The 25,244-nt window shown below is 43.1% G+C and overlaps 1 protein-coding gene across 2 annotated transcripts in view; it reads right to left on the bottom strand.

Moving 5' to 3' along the window:
- The window catches only part of LOC130122825 (TBC1 domain family member 12-like), a 49,259-nt gene extending 45,274 nt beyond the window's left edge, over window positions 1-3,985 (bottom strand). For both annotated transcript variants that reach the window (XM_056291857.1, XM_056291858.1), the window contains exon 1: window positions 1,737-3,985. In XM_056291857.1, coding sequence (XP_056147832.1) covers window positions 1,737-3,250 — 1,514 coding nt within the window. In that variant the 5' untranslated portion in view covers window positions 3,251-3,985. The remainder of the gene's footprint in view (window positions 1-1,736) is intronic.
- Window positions 3,986-25,244: the final 21,259 nt, after the last annotated feature.

Below are 25,244 nucleotides of genomic sequence, written 5' to 3'. Positions count from 1 at the left end.
CGCTTCCTGTCCTCTGCATCTTCCACTGTCACACCAACAACCTGCATGTCCTCCCTCACCACATCCATAAACCTCCTCTTTGGCCTTGGTCTTCCTCTTGCCTGGCAGCTCCATCTTCAGCATTCTTCTCCCAATATAGCCAGCATCACTCCCCCGCACATGTCCAAACCATTTCAATCTTGCCTCTGTTGCTTTGTCTCCAAACTGTCCAACAGCTGACCCTCTAATATAATCGTTTCTAATCCTGTCTTTCTTTGTCACTCCCAATGAAAATCTTAGCATCTTCAACTCTGCCACCTCTAGCTCCGCCTTCTGTCTTTTCATCAGTGCTACTGTCTCAAAACCATACAACTGGATCTTTCACTCTCTCCATCAGTTTATCTCATTCTCTTCTCTAATAGACCCATCCAGTGGGGACTCAAGTAGCAACCATTCTCTCTTTCATGTCAACCTGTAAAAGGCAAATTGGCAAGGAGATCAACCATATTTGATGTCTGCTGCACGTGATCGTAAAACATACACGTGTGTATGCAGCTGGCCTGCTTGACACTTTAATTTTTGCAGTGAGCAATTTTGCACTTTTTATGCACTGCTATTTTACACAGTTACCTTCCTGAGCTGTGCTGAATATCTTGTATTGTATAGTGGTCCATAATGTATACTGCTGTATGGTGTTGCGCCACGTGGTTTCTGATCATGTGGCCACTTGTGGTGAGCTGTACTGTAATGTATGTATGTTGTTTGGATATGTGGTTATGCTGAACAGCTGGTACCATGCAATATCAAACAGTTGGTATTGTGTGTTGTCCTAGTTGTATTGTGTTCTTAATATGAAAGACTCTTAATTGTCCCTTGGAGTCATACAGTTAATTTTGATTTGAATTGAAGTTTAGTTACCTTATTTGTCACTGTACCAACCTCTCTGCATTTAATCCATCCTCTGTTCACACATTAGAAACAGTGGGCGGCTGTGTGTGTACACTAGGAGCAGTGGGCAGCCACATGTGTGTCCTTTGATGGTGAGAGGAAATCCGAGCACCCGGAGGAAACCCTCACACACACACGGGGAGAACATTCAAATTCCACACAGAAAGGACCTGGGACAGCCTGGGGTTTGAACCCAGGACCTTCTTGCCGTGAGGCAACAGTGCTAACCAATGGGGCACTGTTGAAAAGCCGACCTATGGATCCCAATCCAAGTGCCTTTTATTAGGGTAATGCTCACTGACTTCGTCAGAGATGCAACTCATGGCTACCCCTGGCCCCTTTGCTCACATTTATATAGATTACTGTGTCTATTTTGACTCTACTTGACCAAAATAAACACAAGTGTGTGTATGTTCATTGATGCTACTAGTACTGGCTATCAGTGAGCTCTGAGAAAGAATGTGTAATAAATTGTTAAGAATCAAGTTATGTCTAACTTGGCCTTCACCTTGGCTCTCTGTGTGTTTTTGTACGTTTATCTTCTCTAAAGACCAATTTGAGTTTTTAACCATCAGAGTGAGAACATTTTGCAAAATGAAGGGTTTTGGCCAGTACTTGGGTTGGGGTTATGGTTAGAATAAGGATTAGGTTAGGGTAAGGGTTAAGGTTAGACATGTAATTCTGACGGCTAACGTTAGTGTCAGGGGTTAGCGAATCATTGTAATCAATGAGGGGTCCTCACAAAGACACAAGTACAAGAATTAGAGTGTGTGCATGCGCGTGTACTTAGTTGGTCCGTATTTATTTACCTTGTGAAGAAATCAGCGATGCCAAACCTCTTTGGCATCAGCTTCTGATCTGATGGGTCCAGTGGTTCGGCCGGCTCGGGAAGCGTGTCCGGGGCGCTCTGTCGGCGGCCCACGTCCAAAGCGCTCCTGATTTCATCCGCGCATCCCTCGCCTCCAAAGTAAAAGCCCCCGTCCTCCGGGGACAAGGGGGTGGCATCGCAGCTGAGGGAAACCGGGATGTTCGAGTTAGTCCGCAAAGTTTGCGGCCTAGCCGGCAAACTGAAGTCGGTCACATCCTCCTCGTCTCCTCTGATACTGGGTTCGGTGAGTGGACTGTCGGCGGTAAGGTTGGAAAACGACGAGGGGCAAGGCGAGGGGAGTTTGGCACTTGATCCCGGGGTTAGATGGCACTTCGTGACGTCCGATGCCTTCGAGGCGGAGGGAGAGAGTTCAGCCGCAGTTGCTGCATGTTCCCCCGGGCACCCTGAGGCCAACCCCCCGCAACTGCTGCTGTTGTTGCTTTGGCTTCTCCCGCATGACCCTGATCCCAGCCCTGGGTTGTTTTCTTGTTTTCTTTGAAACACCTGGTCGAAATGAAAGTTGGTTTGGTTCCCACCGCAGTAATCCAACTCGGGGTAGTCACATGTTGCTCTCGTGTTTACGATATGCAAGCCGCCGTTGGGCACTTTCACGTCCTCGCAGTCCACTCCGTCATAGCAGGATCCCTGGCTGGACAACATGTCTTTAGCTTTACAGTAGGCGACATCCACATCGGGGCTCCTCGACTCCAGACTGTCGATATCTCCGTTGGGTATTTCGGCGTGTACTACCGAGAAAGCCAACGTACCAGCGCAGTTCCGCTGGTGTATGCCAGTGCATGACAGCGGTCTGAAAGGAAGAGAGGCTGGGACGTCTTCGGCGGTAGTTTTATCTTCCTGTTTAACACTTTCGGAGTCCAGGGTTTCCCTTCCACTCTCTCTCGCAACGTCCCGTCGTGTATCTCGGTCCGTCTGTGAAACCCGATCCAGAGGCAGTAACAATCCATTCCCCTCCCCGACCACAGCTGGGCAGGAAACGGCTGTGGTCCCCCGCCCGCTCCCGGCGAGACCTCCTCCTTCTGCTCCTCCTTCAGCAAGGTCCAACCCGGCCATCGTCCGCTGATCCTGACTGGGTGACAGAGTAAATCCGTTGAGGACGCCGTGGCCAACGCAAAGCTCCGAAATGACATGACCGTCTCTCAGTCTACCGGGGAGGCACTTATTCTCTGCCGCAACCAAACCCGGCATGACGGGGGCACCGCATCGGAGCGAAGCACAGCCGTCTTTGTTTACATTCCTGCCGCTGCTGGCCACGCAAACACGACCCCCGCTGACACCTCCGGGGCGTCTGCCGTCCTCCGCCGGAGAGCCCTTGCCAAGTCCGCTGCTGCGGTCTTCTAGCGCGACGTAGGATTTGCGACGGTACGCTGCCTGCTCGTTCTCGTTCACGTCGACGAGAAGCGAGTCCCCATTTTCCTCCCGCTCCGCTGAGTCCATGTCATTCAGTCCGCCAGGCGAGCCGCGGCCCCGTGCGTGAAATCCGGCGACGAAGCCCGTGTGGAAAGCTGCTCCGTCGGCCGCGCTCCCCACCACCAGCAGCAGCTTTTGTTGTTCTTAGTGGAGGGGGCCACCATTATTTTTCGCCGGGGATACCACCTGGTCACCGGACATCCGCTGGATAAACGGCATCCATTCCCGGTGTCTCACCAATTCAGACTGTTGCCGCCGGCAACCGGTGTTAGCTGCGAGTCAACACGTCGCCAGATTAACGCGAATTAACTGGTCGCGGCTGCGCTCCGGTCACAGCTCGGAGCCATGTTGAAAATGCCCCTCGATGACGTCGCGTCTTCTCTAACTCGTTTCTTTTAATTTTGGACCGGCTGAAGGGTTAGGGCGGTGTCTGCCGGTGGTATTGCGTAACTGCATAAAGAAAAACGTAATTTCCGCTATTAGTGTTTGTTGACCTAGTGACCCCCCCCCCACACACACACACACAATAGTGTAAGAAAGTGTATAATCCTCGTATTTCGCAGCTGACAGAGTATACTTGAATAAAATCGTCCTATTTAATATATTAAAAAGACAAATCAAGGTACTCTTGCTCTTAGAGTTAAAAAAGTCTTGATTACCACACACTGAATAATGATGTCACCAGCTGACAAACCAGACAGTCAAGCAGTTAATACATGTGTACTTATACACTGAATAAACATTTATGTGTTTCTGCTTATATGCGCCTTGTATAATAACTCTGTATGAGACTACACTATACAGTGCAAGTGTTTTGCCCTGTGCATAGGCAATATAGGCAAATCTATGGGTGCAATCTGTCCTCAAGAGCGCCAAATGATATAAAGGCAGAAAAACCAATTGTATAACTTTTTCGCTGCTCCCTTCTCACCAAATTAATGGAAATAATGTATATGAAAATGAAATGTAATGTGAAATTGAATAGGATTCACAATGTGGATTTAGAAAGCGTGTTTGATCATGGGCACCAATAGGTTCATCTGATTATGGCCTGCTGGAGAGAGTGACCCTGGTTCAACCGGACATGTTTTTTTACTATAGGGTGTCTGCCGGAACAGAAATGCTGCCATTTTAATCAATGCTGCTCTCTTCCAGTGCCCATTACACTTTCAAACCATTTTCTACATTTTTCATTCATTATTATAGCAGAAAATAACTGATATGACTGAGGAAAAAAGTGAAGTCTCAACAACCCAAAACACGTAGATCAAACAAAATATTTTATCCTATAGAATCTGGTTGCTTGTGTTTAACAAAAACACATGTTAGATGCAAGAGTCCAGAGATCTCCACTGTAGGTCTACATTTGCCAATACCTTTTTCTCTAATTTAGCTGGAAAGTATTCATTCTGTGCTCATGCATTGCCCTTGACTTTTATGCTTTTAAATACATGAAGAAAGATGGAACTTGAAGGGGCACAGAGTTTATATGTAGCTGACATGCCATACTTCTGTGCAGATACACGAAAACATCTCTGCAAAGCATCACACAGAACAGGTATCTGGGTGATGGTGGCTCGCCTAGGCTGTTGTGAGTGAGGCACGTGTGTTTCAGCTCAGTTATTCTGGGTCTAACATGGCCGGGGCTACGTCTGGTGGAAATGTGTAAAGAAACACACTCAGCTGGTGTTTGATTAGCTGTCATCCCATATGAACATGCTCAAGTCAGAAATTTAGATTTAAAACATCTCTGTTTGTATTTTTGTACCAGGCTGGCCAGTTTATCTGGGGTTCAGATCATTTCCAGTCCATATACAAGCAAATGGGTCCATCACAGCCATCATTGTCGTCAACAGTGTTTTACATCAAATGTAAACAAAAAGGAATTGAATGATTGTTTGATTTAAATTGCAGTCGATAATAGACAGCTGGAGCAATACCAGTGCTGACTGGTCAAGCTGGGAAGGATATCTGGCAGTGTGATATCAACACAAACCTAATAAATTAGGAGGGAGCTGACACAATTAAACCCAGAATGAAAGATAAAATGATGCAGTGTAGATCTAAATAAGAAGTGGACATAGAAAGCGTGTTTGAGCTCTTTCTTGTTCTTTTGTGTTCCTTTTTAACTTTTTGGATTTCCTTCGTATTCCTGTGTAATTGGATTTTGCAAAAATGACACCATTCTCTTGAGCAGAAAAAAGCACTTTGTGAAAGTTTGTAGGTATGACCCATGAAAATGACCATGACCATGAAAAAAGGTATGAAAGTATGACCCATGTCGAAAGAGGAACCAAGTATGCACACATCCAGACAACCTTGTTATAATGCAAGACAAAAATAGCAAAATTAGAAGAGAGGCGTAAGGTCTGCACACTGAAATGCTCCCAAAATGCTTCCATGAATTGTTTTTGGGAACATTTCAGTGCATATACCCATGTCTACCTCTGGCACATACTCCCAAAGGCTCAGAAATTTAAGCCTTAATCTAGTTTAAGACAAAACAATTGAAGCATTTTCTTCGCTCCAGAGCTGTTCCACTGTTAGCAAAGATCACTTTACTCAACTGGCCTTCAAAGACATCAAATGATGTTTGCAACGCCATCATTGTGAGCCTATTGTTAGGGGCAAACAGCAAAAATTGAAACAAAAGTGAGGGCCCTCTCAAAACTACAGACAACATGCCACTATATCTCCCCAAAAGGCCTAATAATCTCAATTATTTACTTTATAATCTAATAATCTAAGTAATAATCTCAATAATGATAATAATAATAATAATAATAATAATAATAATAATAATAGCCTTACCTTTCTCAGTGATTACTTTCAAGACAGCAAATGTTCAAATTTTTCTCCATTTCAGTGACGATTCAAAACAGGTTTCAGCTTCATAACATTTCAAATAAACATTTTCAAGAGGACATTTATGCTTAAATGTCTGTCGATTTATCTTAAATTGACATTTAAGGAAGTAAAAGAAAGGTTGCAGATCCCCTTCTGAAAAAAAAATCACCTACGAATTTTCTCAATCTTGCTCTTAAATTTTCGCATTGATTTTTCGTTTTATCCTTGCTTGCTGACAAACAACCAGGTTTTAGAATTGACCAGATGCTTTGGTAGCGATGAAACAGCACGGCCATCACAATGGCATCTTCAAAACAAGGATTCCTAGAAGCCACGGTGGCCTGCATGTCCTGCTCCTGATCCAAACTCCCTCTGCAGACCAGCCAGCACAGCCTTGAAGACCTTTTTAATTTCTTGGTCAGAGGGGTTGGCAGAGCACATCGCCACCTCAGCAAAGTCTCTCATTTCCATTTGAATCCTCTGTGACACATGCTTGAATAAATCATTGAGGACTGTTGGAGATTCATGCCTGATGAAGTAAATTTTGCATGAGTCGAGAGTTTCACAAGTCGTATCTTGATCAAGTGCCTGTACTCACGCTTTTCTGGTGTAAGAACTGACTGAGATGAGTCAGTTCTTACACTGGTCACATACTGAGGGCGGGAGCGTGCCTATGTTCCCACAGCCCTATATTCCTACAACCCTATGTTCCCACATTTCTAAGATTTTTTTTTTTAAAAATTAGGCCCTACGTTCCCATATTTCTACCCCTGGTAGTAGAGGGTTCGCCACTCAATCCCGCCAGAGCCCTAGAAAGAGAGAGTTACGTCAACGAGGGGTCAGAACGCGAGAGAGTCGCGTGGTTCATGTAGCCGCCGAATAGTTCCAAACGAAGCTTGGCGGGTCATTTAAATTAACTGCTTAGCTGCGATTTCTGGTAACTACTAACCAATATTTTCAGATTTTTACATTTATATATAGATATAGATATATTCCAACATGACACATATTCTATGCGCATGTATAGGAACATTAAATCTGTAGCGAATTCGGGGGATAACGCAACCACAGGAACTGCCGCGGCCGGGAAGCGAACCCCTACCACCCGCACCGCAAGAGACATCGCTAACTGCTCGACTAAAGGCTCAGACCCGCCAGCCAGCGGCCAACGTGTCTTCTTATCCATGCACGTTACACTACCCCGCTCCTTCGGGAAGCGCGTCCTCGCGCTTAAGCATATCAGCTCCTTCACACCTCAGGGCGCATACGCTTCCTATGGCCCTACGGTCGCCCCATCCCACTTCTGACACCAATGTAGCGAATTCGGGGGACAACGCAACCACAGGAACTGCCGCGGCCGGGAAGCGAACCCGTACCGCCCGCACCGCAGGAGACATCGCTAGGCGCTCGGCTAAAGGGTCAGACCCGCCAGCCTGCGGCCAACGTGTCTTCTTATCCATGCACGTTACAAAACTAATATTTTGTTTGAAATTGACGAGCTATCACGCTTTAAATTACATCGTTAATTTGATTCAAACGTGCTTGTAAAATGGTCATCATTAAAATGTCAGCTGTAGCTTCTCACCTGTAAATTAACCTTTGATTAATGCGAGAAACATATCTTCGCCATAGAAATCCTATTGCCCCGGTTCGCACTGTTTGGAACTATCCAGGGCTCCCATGATCCGCCATTGCTGTTAGATAATTGGCCCATTGACGTCTACGGAGTTGACGTAACTCTCTCTTTCTAGGGCTCTGAATCCCGCGGCTGGCGATTTGAAGGAGAGAGCTAGCTAACCCTAACCCTAACCCTAACTAACCCAAATGTAGGAACACAAGACCTAATTTTGAAAATGTCCTAGAAATGTGGGAATATAGGGTTTCATTTTGAGAAAAATCTTAGAAATAAGAAAAATCTTAGAAATGTGGGAACATAGGGCTGTGGGAACATAGGGCCTAATTTTTAAAATTTTCAGTGAAAAAAACATTCTTAGAAATGTGGGAACATAGGGCTGTGGGACCATTGGGCTGTGGGAACATAGGGCTGACCCCCTGAGGGCAGTAGGACTGGAGTGGCTCTCTTTTAAAGCTTGTTATCATTAGCAATGTTGATGCCTGTAGGATTAGCCATTGCCTCTTCTAACCTATCATCATAATCTGATGGGTCCTCACCTTTCTTTTGTTTGCACACCTGCATCTTTGTCAACCCAAATTTCTTTGGAAATTTTTCAAGAATTGCACGCAGGAGAGCCCTCCTTAATGTCTTGGGGGACTTAGCATCCATTTTCATTGTGCAACCTCACTGCTGTGAGAGTGGTATTATTACTGTCCTCAAACTGTGACCCTTGCATGGTAGCATGATTGGAAGTGACCATTTTAGTTCCCTTTGAAGAACTGTCACAGCTGGGCGAATGACAGTTCTCAGATCCCTTTAGGTCCTAGTTAAACCAGAAGGCAGTCCACTTAAGAAAATGGTCAACTGCATCCTCTACAATCCCTTGTCGGACTAATAGTAGGTGACCTAGGTTCCTTCTTATTACACTCTCCAAGATTGTAGGGTCAGAAACACACTTTTCAGCTGGCAAATTGGGCAGCTGGTAGCTGCAGCCAGTCATTATGAGATCAGATATCTCAGAAAATAATCTCAGTTTACCACTGGAGAAAAGAGTCTTCATTACTCTGGAGACAGATGTCGGACCCTTGTTTGTTTGTTCCTCTCTCTGGTTGCGTGGCCCAGTATGTCTACCAGTCTTTCAACCACGTTTATCATGGCCTTGAACTTGTCATCACTGAAATGACAAGAATCACCGTCGCTCTTATCAAGGACTGTGGTCTTCACAGAGCACCCCTCACTGGACTTGGCTCTGTGGTGACTCTAGTACAGGCTCTGCTAAATTATCCCATGGATTATGAGAAATGGTTGAGTGGCCTGTATGATTTTTGAGCAAGGCACCTCTTGAGCAGGTCGACCACTGTAGAGCCTGTGTTTTGGAGTGCTTTCCAGTTCTGACGGGTGCTTACAAAAACAAAAGCAGCATCGCCTTGGTCTCCAGAACAGGAATCTTGAAGGGCTGAACACCTCTGTGACAACCAAGTTGTCCACACATCAGACTCCTTGAAGCCCAGTCCTACCACGTCCAGGACAATTGCCGGTGCCTGATGAAAGGCCTTACCAATGCTAGCGGAAATATAGTCCTCACTCACATTGAAACAATCCATGTTCTGTTTGGACACATTTGCCTTCTGAGAGAGAAAAATAAACTTCGCTGACTGCACCTTTAACTGTTGCTATGGTTCTAACTGCTACCAGTGAGTCATTGCTGATAACAGCCCTGTTCTCTGCACTTTGTGTCTTCCATCCATCCATTACCCGAACTGCTTATCCTGCTCTCAGGGTCGCGGGGATGCTGGAGCCTATTCCAGAAGTCATTGGGTGGCAGGCGGGAGACACCCTGGACAGGCTGCCGGGCCATCACAGGGCCCTTTCTTTTTACCTAAATAAATGTCTATTAAACTCCGTAGAAAAGGACTAAGTCACCCACTTGAACATTTGTAGTCTGAAAAATAAGGTAAATGAGTTGAGCACTATAATGTTTGAAAATGATCTCTACACGTAGTCGCAATTTCTGAAACTCATTTGGATGAATCAATTGACAATACTGAGGTAACTATACAAGGTTTGTGTCTTGTTATGGATAAATTACATGATTAGGGGTCCAGGCCCACTTGCAGTTGTTAGTATTATAAGAGGTCCAAGCATAGAATTGTTTGGATGATTACTTTTTCAGAAACCTCTGACAGTGGAAAAATATATTCCTGAATATGAAAACCACCAACAGCCACCAAAATGCATCAGCCTTTCATGCAATCTCCTTTCATCCATCTATCCATCTATCCATCCATCCATCCACCTATCCATCCATCAAGGCTGCGTGAGCATATCTAACACAAAGTCAGAGGCCTGTTGTGTTGGTTATTGAACATCACCACTTTATTGTCAGTTATTGAATTTAGAGGTAAACCAATAGGACAACGATGTTTATAGACTGTCAATATTACACAGTAAATAAATACAAATGTTGACATCACTCAAAAAAAAAAAAAACTCTCCCATGCCCTGTTTACATGAAAGGCTTTCATACACTGCTTTAGATTTTGACTTTCAGGGAGATATTTGGGACGTATGTGGGTTTTGAGAAAGCTGTAACTTTGACAGCTATGACTGTCTACACCGAAATAAGAATATAAATCATTTCAACAAAAACATGTAATTTGCTCAACCTAAACACACATTTCCCCAGTCCCAGGCATCAACAGTCAAGAGCAAACCAGTAAAATGTAGCTGCACTGTCGCTGCAGTGGCAGATTCCCAAGCCCAGTTGCAGGAATATTTATCAAATGACTTTAAATGTGCCAACAAATGGGTGGAAAACAAAAAAAATGTTTTTAATGTAAATTAAAAAAAGAAGAAGAAGATCATATTACTGTCACAAAGAGGAAGAAATTTAAGCCATGGTACTTAACATACGGCAGTGTTCAAAATTAAAGCGGTTACAAAAGTCAAATTATGGGGAGTTAAAATACAAAACAATCTCTCATGGATGGCTCATATTACAGAGCTTTCTAGAAGATTGGTGAAAATGGCCAGAATGGTCGGATGAACTGCAAAGTTTTTATTAAGGTAATGTCTCATTCACTCGTTCTCAACCTGGGGGCCGGGAGTCACGAGGTCTTTTTCGGGGGTCGCCAGATGGTTGTAGAGAAAAAAAGAAATAAAAAAGTAAAAAGTAAAAATAAAAGTAAAAAAACCTATAAATATAAAAAAATAAATAAACAATAAAATAATAAATACATCATAAATAAGATTAAAAAATCATTAAATAATAATTAAAAAATAAAACAACATATTTTAGACTGGGGGAATGGTTTTTATATTACATCGCCTGCAGCAGGGATATAATTTGCCTTAGAATAGATTTTATCGATTGTGTTTGCGGGAGTCAAAGTGTGTGTGCACATAAGGTGTTGTTATATCAATAAGTCTAAAAACATTAATTAAAGCCAAAATTGAATTAGTTGTGGAATTAGTTTTTGGGCAAAGCAATGGTCCTGCTGTGTGTTTGGCAGTTTTCATGTGTTATGTATATTGCAGTAATCCCTGAAGAGTCTCAGGCAGACACTTTATGAGCGATCAATGTGTTTGCATCAGGGTGTTTTGAGTTAAATGTCACAGTGCTATGACGGGGGTCACGAACACCACCTGATTATTCTGGGGGGGTCGCATCTCAAAAAGGTTTAGAACCACTGTCCTAATGTACAGCCACAGTATGTGTTGCTGTGCAGTGTGGGGCAATGCAGCTCAGAGAGACACGAGGAGACTGCAGAGCAGGCTGGACCAGGCAGCCAGAGTGGTCTTGAGGTGCGGATGTGGAAAAGCAGCGAGTGAACTACACATTATTATGGGATGGCCCACAGCAGTAGAGCATGTGAGACAACATACTACTGTACTAATTTCAAAAATTCAAAACTATTAAAAGCCAGTTAGCATTAAGGACAAACTGTTATTGGTATGTGATAAACATCAAAATATCATAAGAATAAGAGATAAAAATCATTACATACTACCAAAAATAAAAAATGAAACGGGAAGGTGAACTTTCATTTGTTGAAATATTGAATTATTATTATTATTACAATAGCTCACAAGGACAGCATGGCAGTTAGACTTACTGAATGCAAGATTTTAACATTTAAATGTAGTTATCACATTATTGTATTGCATTGTCAGTATTGGTATTACATGTGAACACATGTAGCTGTATAAAGGGTTCATATTGTAGGTACAATAACGTATATGTGCCAATGTATATAGGTTTTAAGTGTGTATGCATGTATGCATGCATGTAGCGCTTTGAGTGGCTGTTGCAACTAGAAAAGTGTGATATAAATGCAATCCGCCCATCCATCCATGTATCTAGTATATGATATGTGTGTATCAACAATCAAGTGTTGAATTATTTATGAATTATTGTATCTTTAAATGATTTTAATGTGGACCCTTGGAAGATTAGCCAATGAGCTAAAAGAGATCCAAATAAAATAAAAAAATCAAATCAACTTTTCTATTATGCTTAAAATAAACGGAGCATGCTATATATATATATATATATACACTACCGTTCAAAAGTTTGGGATCACCCAAACAATTTTGTGTTTTCCATGAAAAGTCACACTTATTCACCACCATATGTTGTGAAATGAATAGAAAATAGAGTCAAGACATTGACAAGGTTAGAAATAATGATTTGTATTTGAAATAAGATTTTTTTTACATCAAACTTTGCTTTCGTCAAAGAATCCTCCATTTGCAGCAATTACAGCATTGCAGACCTTTGGCATTCTAGCTGTTAATTTGTTGAGGTAATCTGGAGAAATTGCACCCCACGCTTCCAGAAGCAGCTCCCACAAGTTGGATTGGTTGGATGGGCACTTCTTTGAGCAGATTGAGTTTCTGGAGCATCACATTTGTGGGGTCAATTAAACGCTCAAAATGGCCAGAAAAAGAGAACTTTCATCTGAAACTCGACAGTCTATTCTTGTTCTTAGAAATGAAGGCTATTCCATGCGAGAAATTGCTAAGAAATTGAAGATTTCCTACACCGGTGTGTACTACTCCCTTCAGAGGACAGCACAAACAGGCTCTAACCAGAGTAGAAAAACAAGTGGGAGGCCGCGTTGCACAACTGAGCAAGAAGATAAGTACATTAGAGTCTCTAGTTTGAGAAACAGACGCCTCACAGGTCCCCAACTGGCATCTTCATTAAATAGTACCTGTTAGAGCCTGTTTGTGCTGTCCTCTGAAGGGAGTAGTACACACCGGTGTAGGAAATCTTCAATTTCTTAGCAATTTCTCGCATGGAATAGCCTTCATTTCTAAGAACAAGAATAGACTGTCGAGTTTCAGATGAAAGTTCTCTTTTTCTGGCCATTTTGAGCGTTTAATTGACCCCACAAATGTGATGCTCCAGAAACTCAATCTGCTCAAAGAAGTGCCCATCCAACCAATCCAACTTGTGGGAGCTGCTTCTGGAAGCGTGGGGTGCAATTTCTCCAGATTACCTCAACAAATTAACAGCTAGAATGCCAAAGGTCTGCAATGCTGTAATTGCTGCAAATGGAGGATTCTTTGACGAAAGCAAAGTTTGATGTAAAAAAAATCTTATTTCAAATACAAATCATTATTTCTAACCTTGTCAATGTCTTGACTCTATTTTCTATTCATTTCACAACATATGGTGGTGAATAAGTGTGACTTTTCATGGAAAACACGAAATTGTTTGGGTGATCCCAAACTTTTGAACGGTAGTGTATATATATACATACATACATACATACATATATATATATATATATATATATATATATATATATATATATAAAACATGATGATATAGGGCCATGTTACATTTTACTGCTGGGGGCACCAGGATAGGTCCAACAAACGGTGATATACAAACTGTCATCCTTCCCTGTGTTTGCGTACCACCTAAACTATATTCAGCAGTCTATATCCAGTTTTCAATATGCTGCAAATTTGTGACAGGGTGACCTTTGTAAGGGCTTTCAGTTTTGTCTCCAGAAGGATAAACTTATTGCACTTTTAGATCATATGGATGGTTTCAGTTCATTTGAATTGGCTTCAGGGGAGTATAACTCATTCGAGAACATTCGCTTGGAACAAGTTTGTCAATTTTGGATGACTTCTCGGGTAAGTCACAATAACATACATCAGGGGAAATTTATTGAAGTTGGCGAGGTTCTCCGCCTGTGAGTGCACTGAGATGATTTGAACTAAATTATCCTGATGTAGTGCAGATGAATCTGGGTACAAGACAGAGCTTACTCGTCATGTGGGTCATGTTTTGCCGTGTTAAGAGGACATGCTGCAACTGAAATGTCAGATTTGATCCTGCAGCAGTCCTACGGATGCCCATGTCAAGGTTTACAGACTCTGTAGTTTGCCAATATATGTCTAATAGAGTCATCACTATCACTTTAGTGATGCTGTACTGGTTTGTTGGTGTAACCTTATGTGGATAGGGTTGTCCCCCATACGTGATGGCCTTGTCCGTGTGTCTTTTGTTTGTCCTGATTGTGAAGCACTTTGTTAAATTGCTCACCCCCTCTCTTTTATAACAACAAATATCAACTTGCACATAGTTTTATTCATGGTGGTTTTAGTGTTTAGGGGTTTTCCATTATTTGCACCAAACAAGCCAATAGGAAATCAGCAATCTGGTTAACCATTTTTCTTCACATTCACACTAATACTCAGAAATGGTTCATGTTCTCTGCTCCAGAGCCCACCATCAATCAGGACAGACCTACTTGTACATATAAGTCCAGGTAGGAAAGTGTAGAGTAGTGCAATGTGTGTTACTTGACATTTATAATCCCCTGGCATTCATCCTTATTTCCTCTCATGTCTTTACTTTCCTCTCCTCTCCAGAGTAGTCTTTGTAAGAGAGGGTGAAATTATGGAATGTGTTTTTCTCATAAGGAACAATCTGACTATTAACATCTCTTCTCATCTTGTCATAATCGTGCCTTCTTCTTTTCACCTCCTCTTCCCTTCTGTCTTTCCCTGGTTGTTTTTTTTTTCTTCATTTAGCAAACTTTTTATTCAGTCTTTCTGTTCCTCCTCTTCACCAGCCTCATCCATCTGCCTCACCCCTGCCTCAAATTCATTTCCTTCCAGTCCAGGACTTGGAGGCAACAGCTCCAGGTCTTTGGAGCTGGATGTGCTGGCAGCTCTGGCGATCCTGGTGAGGGTCTGTTCGTAGGGCGAGGGCAGGTAGACCATAAGGAACACGCCATCCGTCACGTCTTGCTCTGAGCTGGAGCTGGTGAACTGGTGCTGTCCCCTGCTGCGTCGGATGGAGGACAGCAGCTCACAATTCCTCTCTGGGTCTTGCAGGTCCTCCAGTGCAATCACATTTGCCAACCCCAGCTTGCTGCTGAAGCTGAAACCCCGCCTCCGGCGCCAAGCCAGGACACCAAGGATACTGAAGAAGAGTAGGAGGGTGGAGACAGTTGCTATTATAACATAAGGACTGGACCCTGCACCAACGATAGCCTCCCCAGAACTACCCCTCTGGTGGCCCTGGGGGGTGAAAAAGAAACAGAAAAAAAACAGAAAAATCAATAACAATCTAAGTACCACTAAAGAGAAAGCAGTAGATCAAACTCTCAATCACTGAAACAAATAGTTTTGTTGGGGAAACTTTTTTTTTGCGCCCATTTTTTCTGATCCACTAGAGGGCGCTGTCAGACAAAGTAATCTCTATAAATACGCGTGCGCACGCACGCACGCACGCACACACAAATTACTCACACTCAAGATCGGATAAAGTGACTTAGATTATTATGAATCTGTAGCCGTGAGTAATTCATTTTGCTCTAATAACACAACTTTAACATACCAGCAATACCATACCGTGAAAAGCGGTTTAACTCGCCCCTTTTCTCTTAAAGGAGAAATTTGAAACAACGTTCCAAGCATATATTTTGAATTTCAAGGAAAATGGATTCACTAATATGTTTTTGCAAACTTTGATCCATGCCTTCATCGCATCCAGAATTGACTACTGCAAAAGCATTCCCTATATCTCATCATCCAAAGTCCTAAACAATCTCCAGTACATCCAGAGCTCTACTGCCCGCCTGCTCACCCACTCCTGCTCCTGTGACCACCCCCCCTGTCCTCCAGAAGCTCCACTGGCCCCCTGCCCCACAACAGATCCAATTCAAAGTCCTTCTCCTCACTCATAAAGTCCTCCATAACCAGGCCCCCTCCTACCTCACCAACCTGCTCCACAACCATAGTCCTTCCCAAAGCCTCTGCTCCTCTGATGCCAACCTTCTGTCTCCACCACACAGGACCACTGGACCTGGGGTGAAAGAGCCTTCTCCATGGCTGCCCCCTCCCTCTGGAAGGCCTTCCCCAAACACATCAGAGACTGCACCGATCTGTTCATGTCCAAATCACTAATCAAAACTCACCTTTCAGAATTGCTTTTAATGTGTCAAGCGTCTTTGAGTACTCTGAAAAGCACTCTATAAATAAAATGTATAATAATAATAACAATAATAATAACAAGCAGCGGTTTCTTAAGCTCTCCCGCTGGGTTTTAGATTATACTCTAAAAGCTGAGAAAAGCGGTGGTAGCTGTCACGTTGGTAATAAACTAATCCTCAGATCATGTGATCGGTCAACTCAGGGATGAAATGGGTTTAGTCTGCTGGGAGCTGAGAGTCTGTCTGGGCCTTTTTCATCAGCAACAGAATAAGGGAGTTAGACAGGATGGAAAATTATATCCACCGTACGGAAAACTATTCTATTCGCAAGAATAAAAAATAATCAAATACTATTAGAAAGCATTGCCACTAATTGGGGAATATATTGTCATGGGAAAAAACAACGTTTTAAAAATACCTTTTTAAGTGTGCATCTGGTGCGCGTGTCTCCGCTGTTTATTTCACATACTACTGGACTTATCGTCCTAATGTTTGTTTTTTGTTCACAGTTCCCACTATGATCAAGAATCTCTTGTGGTTGCGGTGATTCAAAAGCTTTGAATAACGTTTATTCTCACGACCGCCGCTCCCTCTCTTCATTCACTCTTGGGCTATACAAATAAACTTGACTTGACGTGACTCTAGCTCGCTCGACCAACGCCGCTTTCCGTCGCTGTCAACCGAGTCGCGCATGCGCACGGTTGACTTAGATCGGGCAGCGAGTGTCAGAACATGTATTCGGGTATGAGTCTTGAAAGTCAACGACAAGTCGATCATATTTCGCAAGTCAGCAAATCACCCACTGCTGATCTGAGCACAGGAGAACTGGAGGAACACTGGATGAACCAAAAATAATAACATCTGTCTTTATTTACATAATATAATAAAGCTGGGTAAACCGTTTACCTTCACGCATGTGCGACTCACATCTACGACCGACTCAGCTCGGACAGCGACATGATCAAAAGTCATTAAAAGTATTTTGAGAGTCCAAAAATGCAAAAGTTATAAAGGAACAACTTCCTCTCGGTTGCAGTCAAAATAGGAAGTGTTGCATATTCTTGTTGCTGCCCGATCTGAGTCAACTGTAGATGTGGGTCACGCATGCGCGAGCGTAAGGGGTTTACCCAGCTTTATTATAATATGAAAATAAAGACAAGGTTACGGTCAGACCGAAATGGTCGTATAGCAAACCTTTTCTTTTTGGAAAGTGCAAATTCATATTAGACTTGGTCACATTCATATGAGGGTCGGCTGCACACCCACAGACTGACAGGCTATAGGTTATATAATAATAATAATAATAATAATAATAATAATAAATATGACTCTGGGGAGAAGTCATTTCTGTGTGAAAAGTTAAATTAAATTCGGCACCGTTTTTCCTACAGCTCTTTGTTTTAATAGTTTTCTTTTATTAACAGAAAAACGAATAAAAACATGGCTTTAGCAAAGGAGACTATTTTCCGCTTCTAGCCGGAAACAGGCTACTTCTCATAAAGCATGAGGCAACATGTGAAAGGAAGCAATAAATAATATCAAAGTGAATGGTCACCCGCTAAAATGGTCACCAAGTGTTTTCGACGTGACATAACACAACTGAAAACCTTTCCCCCCCAAGAGATTTTCTTTTGGAGGAACCCCCCCCCAAAAAAAATCAAGCAAAAAAAACAAAACCCAAAGAAACCCAACTCTTTCGTGAATTTAAATAGACTGCATCCACAGCGGAATTCAGAAAGCTTTTCTGATGTAATTTCAGAATTTGAAAGGATTTCAGCCTTCAGGGATTTGGAAGCTTCTCTACTGAAACCCTCTGGGACAAAGCGGGCGGGCGGGCGGGGAACTCACCAGGGCCTGTCTGTCTGTGGAAGGGAGGGCGGAGGGTCCGGCGGCCCAGTCCAGAGAGTCTCTCCCGGCTGGTCCGAACTTCATCCAGCTGCTCTCCAACAACGCGCGCATGATGTCAGTGTGAAGCGTGAAGCTCAGCCGGAGCCAGTGGCACCGGGGCCCGAGGTGCAGTTTAAAGCGGAGGACCGAGAGAAGGAGAGAGGGAGAGAGAGAGAGAGAGAGAGAGAGAGAGAGAGAGAGAGAGAGAGAGAGAGAGAGAGAGAGAGAGAGAGAGAGAGAGAGAGAGAGAGAGAGAGAGGGAGGGAGGGAGGGAGAGAGAGGGAGAGATGGCAAGAGAAGATGGCTACACGGCAGTCCACGAACCGGACCGGAGCTCGCCAAGCGCTGAGTCCGAATGACGGCGGGCGCGATTATCCCACCGGGATAAATGTGCGCAAGCGAAAGGAGGGCAGCAGACAGTCGGCGCGTGCACGTCCACGTCATGTGTCCCATCAGCAGCCTGTATCCCGCAGGGAGGATTTAGCAGCTGTCCTATTAAGAGTTATCATGACACCATGTGCTGCTGGCCAACAGCTGGCTGCGGCCGGGATATAAACTGAGCATGCAACACGTCAGGGGGCTCTCCTGGTGCCGCGCCTGTCCTCCGCTCAGCCTCAACTCTCTGCAGCACATATGCGGTCGGACCCGGACGTCGGAAACATTGCCGATGGAAAGTCAATCAGCATCCTTTTGTCGTGTTGGATACACGAATTCCCTGGTTCAGCAACGTCACGCAATGCTGTTTTCTTGTGTAGTAAACTTTATTTTATGTTTATTTTTTATCGTCATTTGGCTTCATTTATTATAGTGCCTCAGTAACAAAATGTGTTCTCTAAAAACACTGAATTGTGTGTGATATAACTGTCAATCTGAGGTAATGGGGTAGTGTTTAAGGAAGGCCAGAGCTTCAGCTGTGTTCCCTTTACATTATTAAAAAGGCAATTATATTCCTCTTTCATCATTTCCCCACTACTACTGCTACTACTACTACTACTACTACTGCTAATAATAAAAAAATGGTGATGATGATAATGATTGTGAAGACCCCCCCCCCCCGCATTGGAATGACAAATTTGTTAAATATGGTATGATGTCAGTGGTCACCCATGGTTAACGTGACTTTTTGCTTCATTGTGAATTTGCATAAAATAATGTTGCTATGGTGATTGCAATGGACGCTGCTATCACTGAAAGCACTTAGCTCACATGTTGTTTGAATCATTGACTTTACGTCTTTTATGTTATTCGAGTTATTTGTGTTATTTTATGTAGCTATTGGATGATGTTCTTTCAATAAAAAAACGTAGATTTTAGAGTGCCCCAGGGATGACGTATTCCTTCTTCTTCTTCTTCTTCTTCTTTGGATTTCTAAGCACTCAGGGGCAGTTTAGTAAGGCCATGAGAGGGCCGAACAAACATCTGGAAACTATAATTAGAAAAAATACATATAGGCCTAAAGCTCCTTAAATACACTTCGAAGCATTACATAACTCCTGCTGACACTGAACACAACATCAGAACGCGCTTCTAAAATACTTGCTGAGATATCCTAAATAAATCAACATTGTATGCTTTTTTTTTTCTTCTTCAGATAAACCATCTAGATGCAGTGCAATTTAAGTTTCAGCCCTCAGTAAATATTTGATATATTCTGTAGATTTTTTTTTTTTGGACCCTATTCTACAAACCTATTTTCAAGCCAAAAAAACAAAAACAAACTACAACTGTGGTGCTGATTTGTATCAAGCTCCATGGCACAGCCCAGGGGAATTGTAGTTTTTATAAATATTACTGTATTTCCTATCATTTTAAGTTGTAAATACTGAATTGTGAGTGCAATGAGGGGTTTAAGGGGATGGGAAACACATTCGTGTGATCAGATTTTAAATATCTAATTGTTAAATGGGTGTACATTAATTTGATCATATTTGACAGTGCCCTTATCTGGTAACTATACCCATATGAGCCATTGACATCAATAGCTCTGATAACGACTTCAGAGAGGATAAATATCTGAGTTTCATCACCAGCCAGTCAGACTAGCTTGGTCTAGTCAGAAAGGCATGAACTGATGAAGCCTCTTGGATGAGAGGCGAAACGTCTTCACCGATATACTATACCAAGTCCAGTTGCACTCGATTCAATTCCTTTGGATAACCATGACCTGGATGAATGAGAACATTCACAGACATATACCCATATGGGTGTAGTCACATAGCTGAAGTCAGGAGCACTCTATAAAAGTTGGTTCCATGTCTATGGCTCCTTGTGTTGGTGAGTGACAAGCCTTCCAACATGCACTGAGGTCAAGGTTCAGAGGTCAATATTTCAAAACAGGAGCCATTTACAATCTTCAGACTGACATAATGTTACTCTACAGGTCGAGATCTTTCCAGCGATGTAATTGGATTAGTCGTACGACAAAGTTTAAATTTTCACTTTTCATGAACACCGCCTTGGCCCGGGCTTACTTTCAGAGAGCCCTTCGGAGGCCCAACACATGAAATGAAAGGTCTTTAGATTTTTTTTCTTCTGTTTTTGTGGGAATTGTATAGTAGGTTGCAGTATCACGAGGAGGAAAGATATAAGTTTACTGGTTTAATAGAGAACGACTGGTACATGGGTACACTACAATCAGATGCGCTGTCACTACACTGAATGCCTCTAGCGGCAACGTAGCATTTATAGGCCACTGTATTAATGCGAACAATAAAGTAGTCCCACAACACATCTCCTTTCCTTTGAGTCTTTGAAACAGTGCTTTCTATATGAAAATATTATAAGGAAACCTTTTGTTAAAGTTAACTTAGGAAACATTTCAAAATGATTGCATTTCCAAACTGAACATCAACAGTCATTAAACAAGAATTAGTCCTACTCTAAGATGATCCGGGTAGACTGCCAGTCACCAGCACAGTTGCAGTGGATTATTCTGCCACTCAATGCATACTGTGTACTATTCTGGAACAAAGTCTTAAATCTTTCTGGGGGTCTAACAACTCGGCCACGAGATGTCATTGTCTCTTGGGCTTGTGGTACCTCTGCTGCAGCAGGCAGATCCTCGTGGGAAGCAGGTAGGTCTGGCACGTTGTCGTTGGCAGCAGGTGGGTGTGGTACATCGCTTTCAGGTTGTCCTTCTTCAGGTGGAAGCGCGGCAGTGCTAGTGATTGGTTTCAGGTGACGTCGGTTTCGGTGAAGGACCCCTCTCTCCGTCTGTACAAGGTAAGACCTAGGTGTGTCACCTTGTCGTATGACTTGCATTTCTCACCCATCCCTGCTCATTGTCCAGCTTTACAGCCACTCTGGCACCCGGATGGAGTATTGGTAAGTCTCTGACCTTGTTTCTCCTATTGTAGTTACGTCTGTAGCTTTGTTTTGCCCTTTCATCAGCTTGTCTCACCTGCTCGAAGTCTGGCCATGCCGGCTGTAGGTTTGACTTGAGTGTGGGGACCATTGTTCTGGGTGAGTGAAATCAAAGTTTTCTGGCAGTGAGAATTTCGCCATTTCGTCTGATTGTCTTCTGTGGCTATGGGTACGTAGACTTCTGACACCATGTATAGTAGGTTGCAGTATCACGAGGAGGCAAGATATAAGTTTACTGGTTTAATAGAGAATGACTGGTACATGCATACACTACAATCAGATGCGCTGTCACTACACTGAATGCCCTCTAGCGGCAACGTAGCATTTATAGGCCACTGTATTAATGCGAACAATAAAGTAGTCCCACAACACAGGAATAGTGTCAAACATCATTTAAGTTAATCATTTTGACTAGTTTACAACCAAACTAGTAATTTTGGCCTACTTTGAAGCTTATTTTCCTGCTGAAATACAAGATATTTCTTTTCAGACGTAGCCCTGACCCAAGCAACTCAGGTCTCGTACCTGTAGTGACGCTCTGGATGGTCAGCAGGATTGCAATATGTAATGTTAAGTTGACCAAACAAACAAACAAACAAACAAACAAACAAACAAACAAACAAACAAACAAACAAAAAACAAACAAAGGACTCGCTGAAACTAGACCTGTGTCGAGGCTGAGTCCTTTGGGGGCCCAATACATGAAATGAAAGTTGCTTATTTGTTTGTCTTTTAACTACTTATGCTTCTGGCTCTCAGTTATAAATTTTCCATGGACACAGCCCTGATTTGTCCCTTTATCATCTGAAAGCCCCCCAAATTTAAGACTCATCTAAAAAATAACTTTTAAAAGCCTACTTTTTACAACAGCCTTTGTGTGACCTGGGCTCTGACGCTCTGCTTTTATACAAACTGTATTACTTTATTTACCCTGTTTGCTCCTTGTTTTCCCCTTTACATTAATGCAGAGATTTTCTGTTATTATTCTGTTATTTGGTTGTTTTTGTAATAATTATTGTTCTTATTATTGTTGTAGTTGTTAATATCATTATACGTAGTAAATTGAGCCAGACACCCTTTGTTCTTGAAACCCACTTTTTAAATTGTGTCAAATTGACAGCCTGTCCAGGGTGTCTCCCTGCCTGCCACCCAATGACTGCTGGGATAGGCTCCAGCATCCCCACGACCCTGACAGCAGGATAAGCGGTTTGGATAATGGATGGATGGATGTAGGCCATATATTTTCCTTCACAGTCTAACAAGCAGACTGTTTAGCCAGTGTGAAATCCGCTTTAACTACCCCCACACTCTTGGTCCCTGTCCATCACTTAGCCATCCGGCGAGCTGAATTTACAGTCGGTTACTCTTCTAGCAAACCCGCCAGCCAGTCAGACTCAACTGACTGGCTGGCTGGCCATTAAGTATGTCAGCAAGAAAGCTAGCAAAACATGTGATCTGGCAGTAGAGAAATTCTGACCAGCAGAATTCAACATCTGTAAACAACGTGTTCAGTGAAGGATAATTGGAGGGCTTGTGTGCTCTGAGGGAGCGAGTACTGGGTCACGCATCCTTTGCCGCTGCTCCAATCTGGTTAACAAACCACTAATCCCCTTCACCCGGACATCAAGACACTGAACCATAGGTGATTTTGCGGGAAGATAAGTGGAAAGTACTGTCTCTAATTATCCTGCACAGAAGAGAAAGAGAAAGACCTTTTGGAATTACAAACCAGATGACAGACGGAGCTGTTTGGGATTAAACTCAAAAAGGCCGAGCGCAAAGACAACAGTTCTGGTTTATTCATAAGATTATTGTTGTGATGTAATACGTGGCAAACGATTGGGCAAAACAAACTGAAATTGTAGATTATATTTATAGCTGTGCAGCTGCAGTCCTTTAAGTAGCAAATCTGCTTAGATTGAAAATGAACTTGTAATTGTGTTGAGCCTTGGCACCCTGCTTCATTACCCCCCCCCCCCCACACACACACACTACATCCACAATTTAATGTAATCTTAATCTGATCCCTCTAAAAATACGTCAGGAGCATTTATAGTAACATTTAAAAATTTAAAAAAAGAAAGAAAAGGGGAAAAACAGCCATGAATGGCGCACGTTTGGAAGCCAGCATATCATAATATTCCTTAGGCTTTATTAGAAACACCAAGCTTTACACATAAACACTCAGCCACTTCCAGGGCAGCATTATACCATGGTCTAGGTGAATACTCGATTCTGATTGGCTTCAGGGTGTCCATTAAATCCTGGTGACGTACGCACACCTACTAAGTAGTCCCAGTGAAACTGTCTGTTCACCGTTCTAAATTAATGCGCTTGCTAAAACGAGTAATTTATTCAACTCTTTGCTTCAAGCTGCAGCCGACTGTACTCATGGTTTATCATTTGTTTGTGGAAATCTTGATATTGACTTGGGGGCAATGGATAGCTAGTCTTTTTGTTAAGCATACCGTCAAATTAAATGTACTTTTTGTCAACCAAACGCAGTGTTATCGGCTTTGAATCGTGCTAGCATAGCGTTAACTTTCTGGCTCGTAGGGTTCTGATGAGCTGAGCGGACCAGAAATATCTCCCGTTGTCATGTCGCGGCTAAGGTTTATCCTATGTGCTGGAGCAGCGAACAACGTTTCCGTTGCACAGGAATATTGCGGGGTGGTAGTGATTAGTCCAGGTATTAGTCAAACCCTCGGGTGTTATCAGGGAAACTTTAATCATGGCTTGTGGGAAAACTTTCGATTTTTGATTAAAAAAACGCATGAAAATATAATTTAATGGTCTTAATTTTGCTTTCTTTGGCAAGTGACCGATGACGGGATAATACCCTTCACAACCTGGAATTAATGGAGTCCCTTACTTATTTAAATACAAATTGTATTTAAATAAGAAAGGGACTCCATTAATTCCAGCATTATACAATGCTAAACGGATGTCAGGCAGAGAACATGGCAGAGAGAGGACCGCCCCTCTTCCCTCCAACTATTCACCATTGACACTTTAACGTGGCTTTAGTCGACACTTTTTTCTTTTTCTCTTTTTTTTTTTTACGAGAAACGCTGTCATGGACTTAACATCGAATAAATCCTCCCCTTTTCAGCTGTTGATCACAGTGATGGGCTACAACATCTGTCCACGGCCCACTTATCATCAAATCGAAAGGAATGAGGACAAATCGGGGTGGGCCTGGGTCAGGGGCCGGGCTATGAGGCTGGGACGGCGAGACAGCGAGGAGGGCGACAGGACAGGATGAGGTAGCGGGGCGAGACGGGTCCTAAAATAGGCGGTGCTGCAGTGGTTCGTGAATGGGGGGGGGGGGGGGGTGAACGGGATATGCTCTCAGCAGCTACAGTAATAGATAAATACACAGCAACTCCCAGGAGCCCCAGATGCCCGTCCTCACCCAGATTTCATCCGTGGTGTCATTGCAGCCCAGCCGGTGGCGTGAGCCTCGTGGTCTCACTACCTTCCTTCCGTTCCCTCGTTCTTTCATTCATTATCTCTCATAAAACGCACAGCATCACGAATGGAGGTCAGTTTAGCGTTCATCCGGTTAATCGCAAACGAGTGAACCAGGAAACGCCGTGTCCTCGTTAAGCTCTCGTCGAATGCCAACAGGCTGTTGCTGAGGGTTTTTCTTTCTTTCCATAAATTCACAACAGTCTAAATCAGACTGCGCTGAGAGTTTTCAGCCAAGTTCGCCCATTTCCAATGAACCAGGAAAGTGTTTCAACTGCCATTATGTGGCGTATTTACCTCAGTTGACCACATCTTCTGAATATACCGTAGCCTATGGCATGCATAGAAGTGAAATTCAAACTTACTTTTATTTTTC

This window comes from Lampris incognitus, chromosome 13 (assembly GCF_029633865.1).
Source record: "Lampris incognitus isolate fLamInc1 chromosome 13, fLamInc1.hap2, whole genome shotgun sequence".
In the NCBI taxonomy this organism is placed as follows: Eukaryota; Metazoa; Chordata; class Actinopteri; order Lampriformes; family Lampridae; genus Lampris; species Lampris incognitus.
Note: the sequence above shows the minus strand (reverse complement) of the source record. Positions and strands in the feature narration are given on the sequence as shown.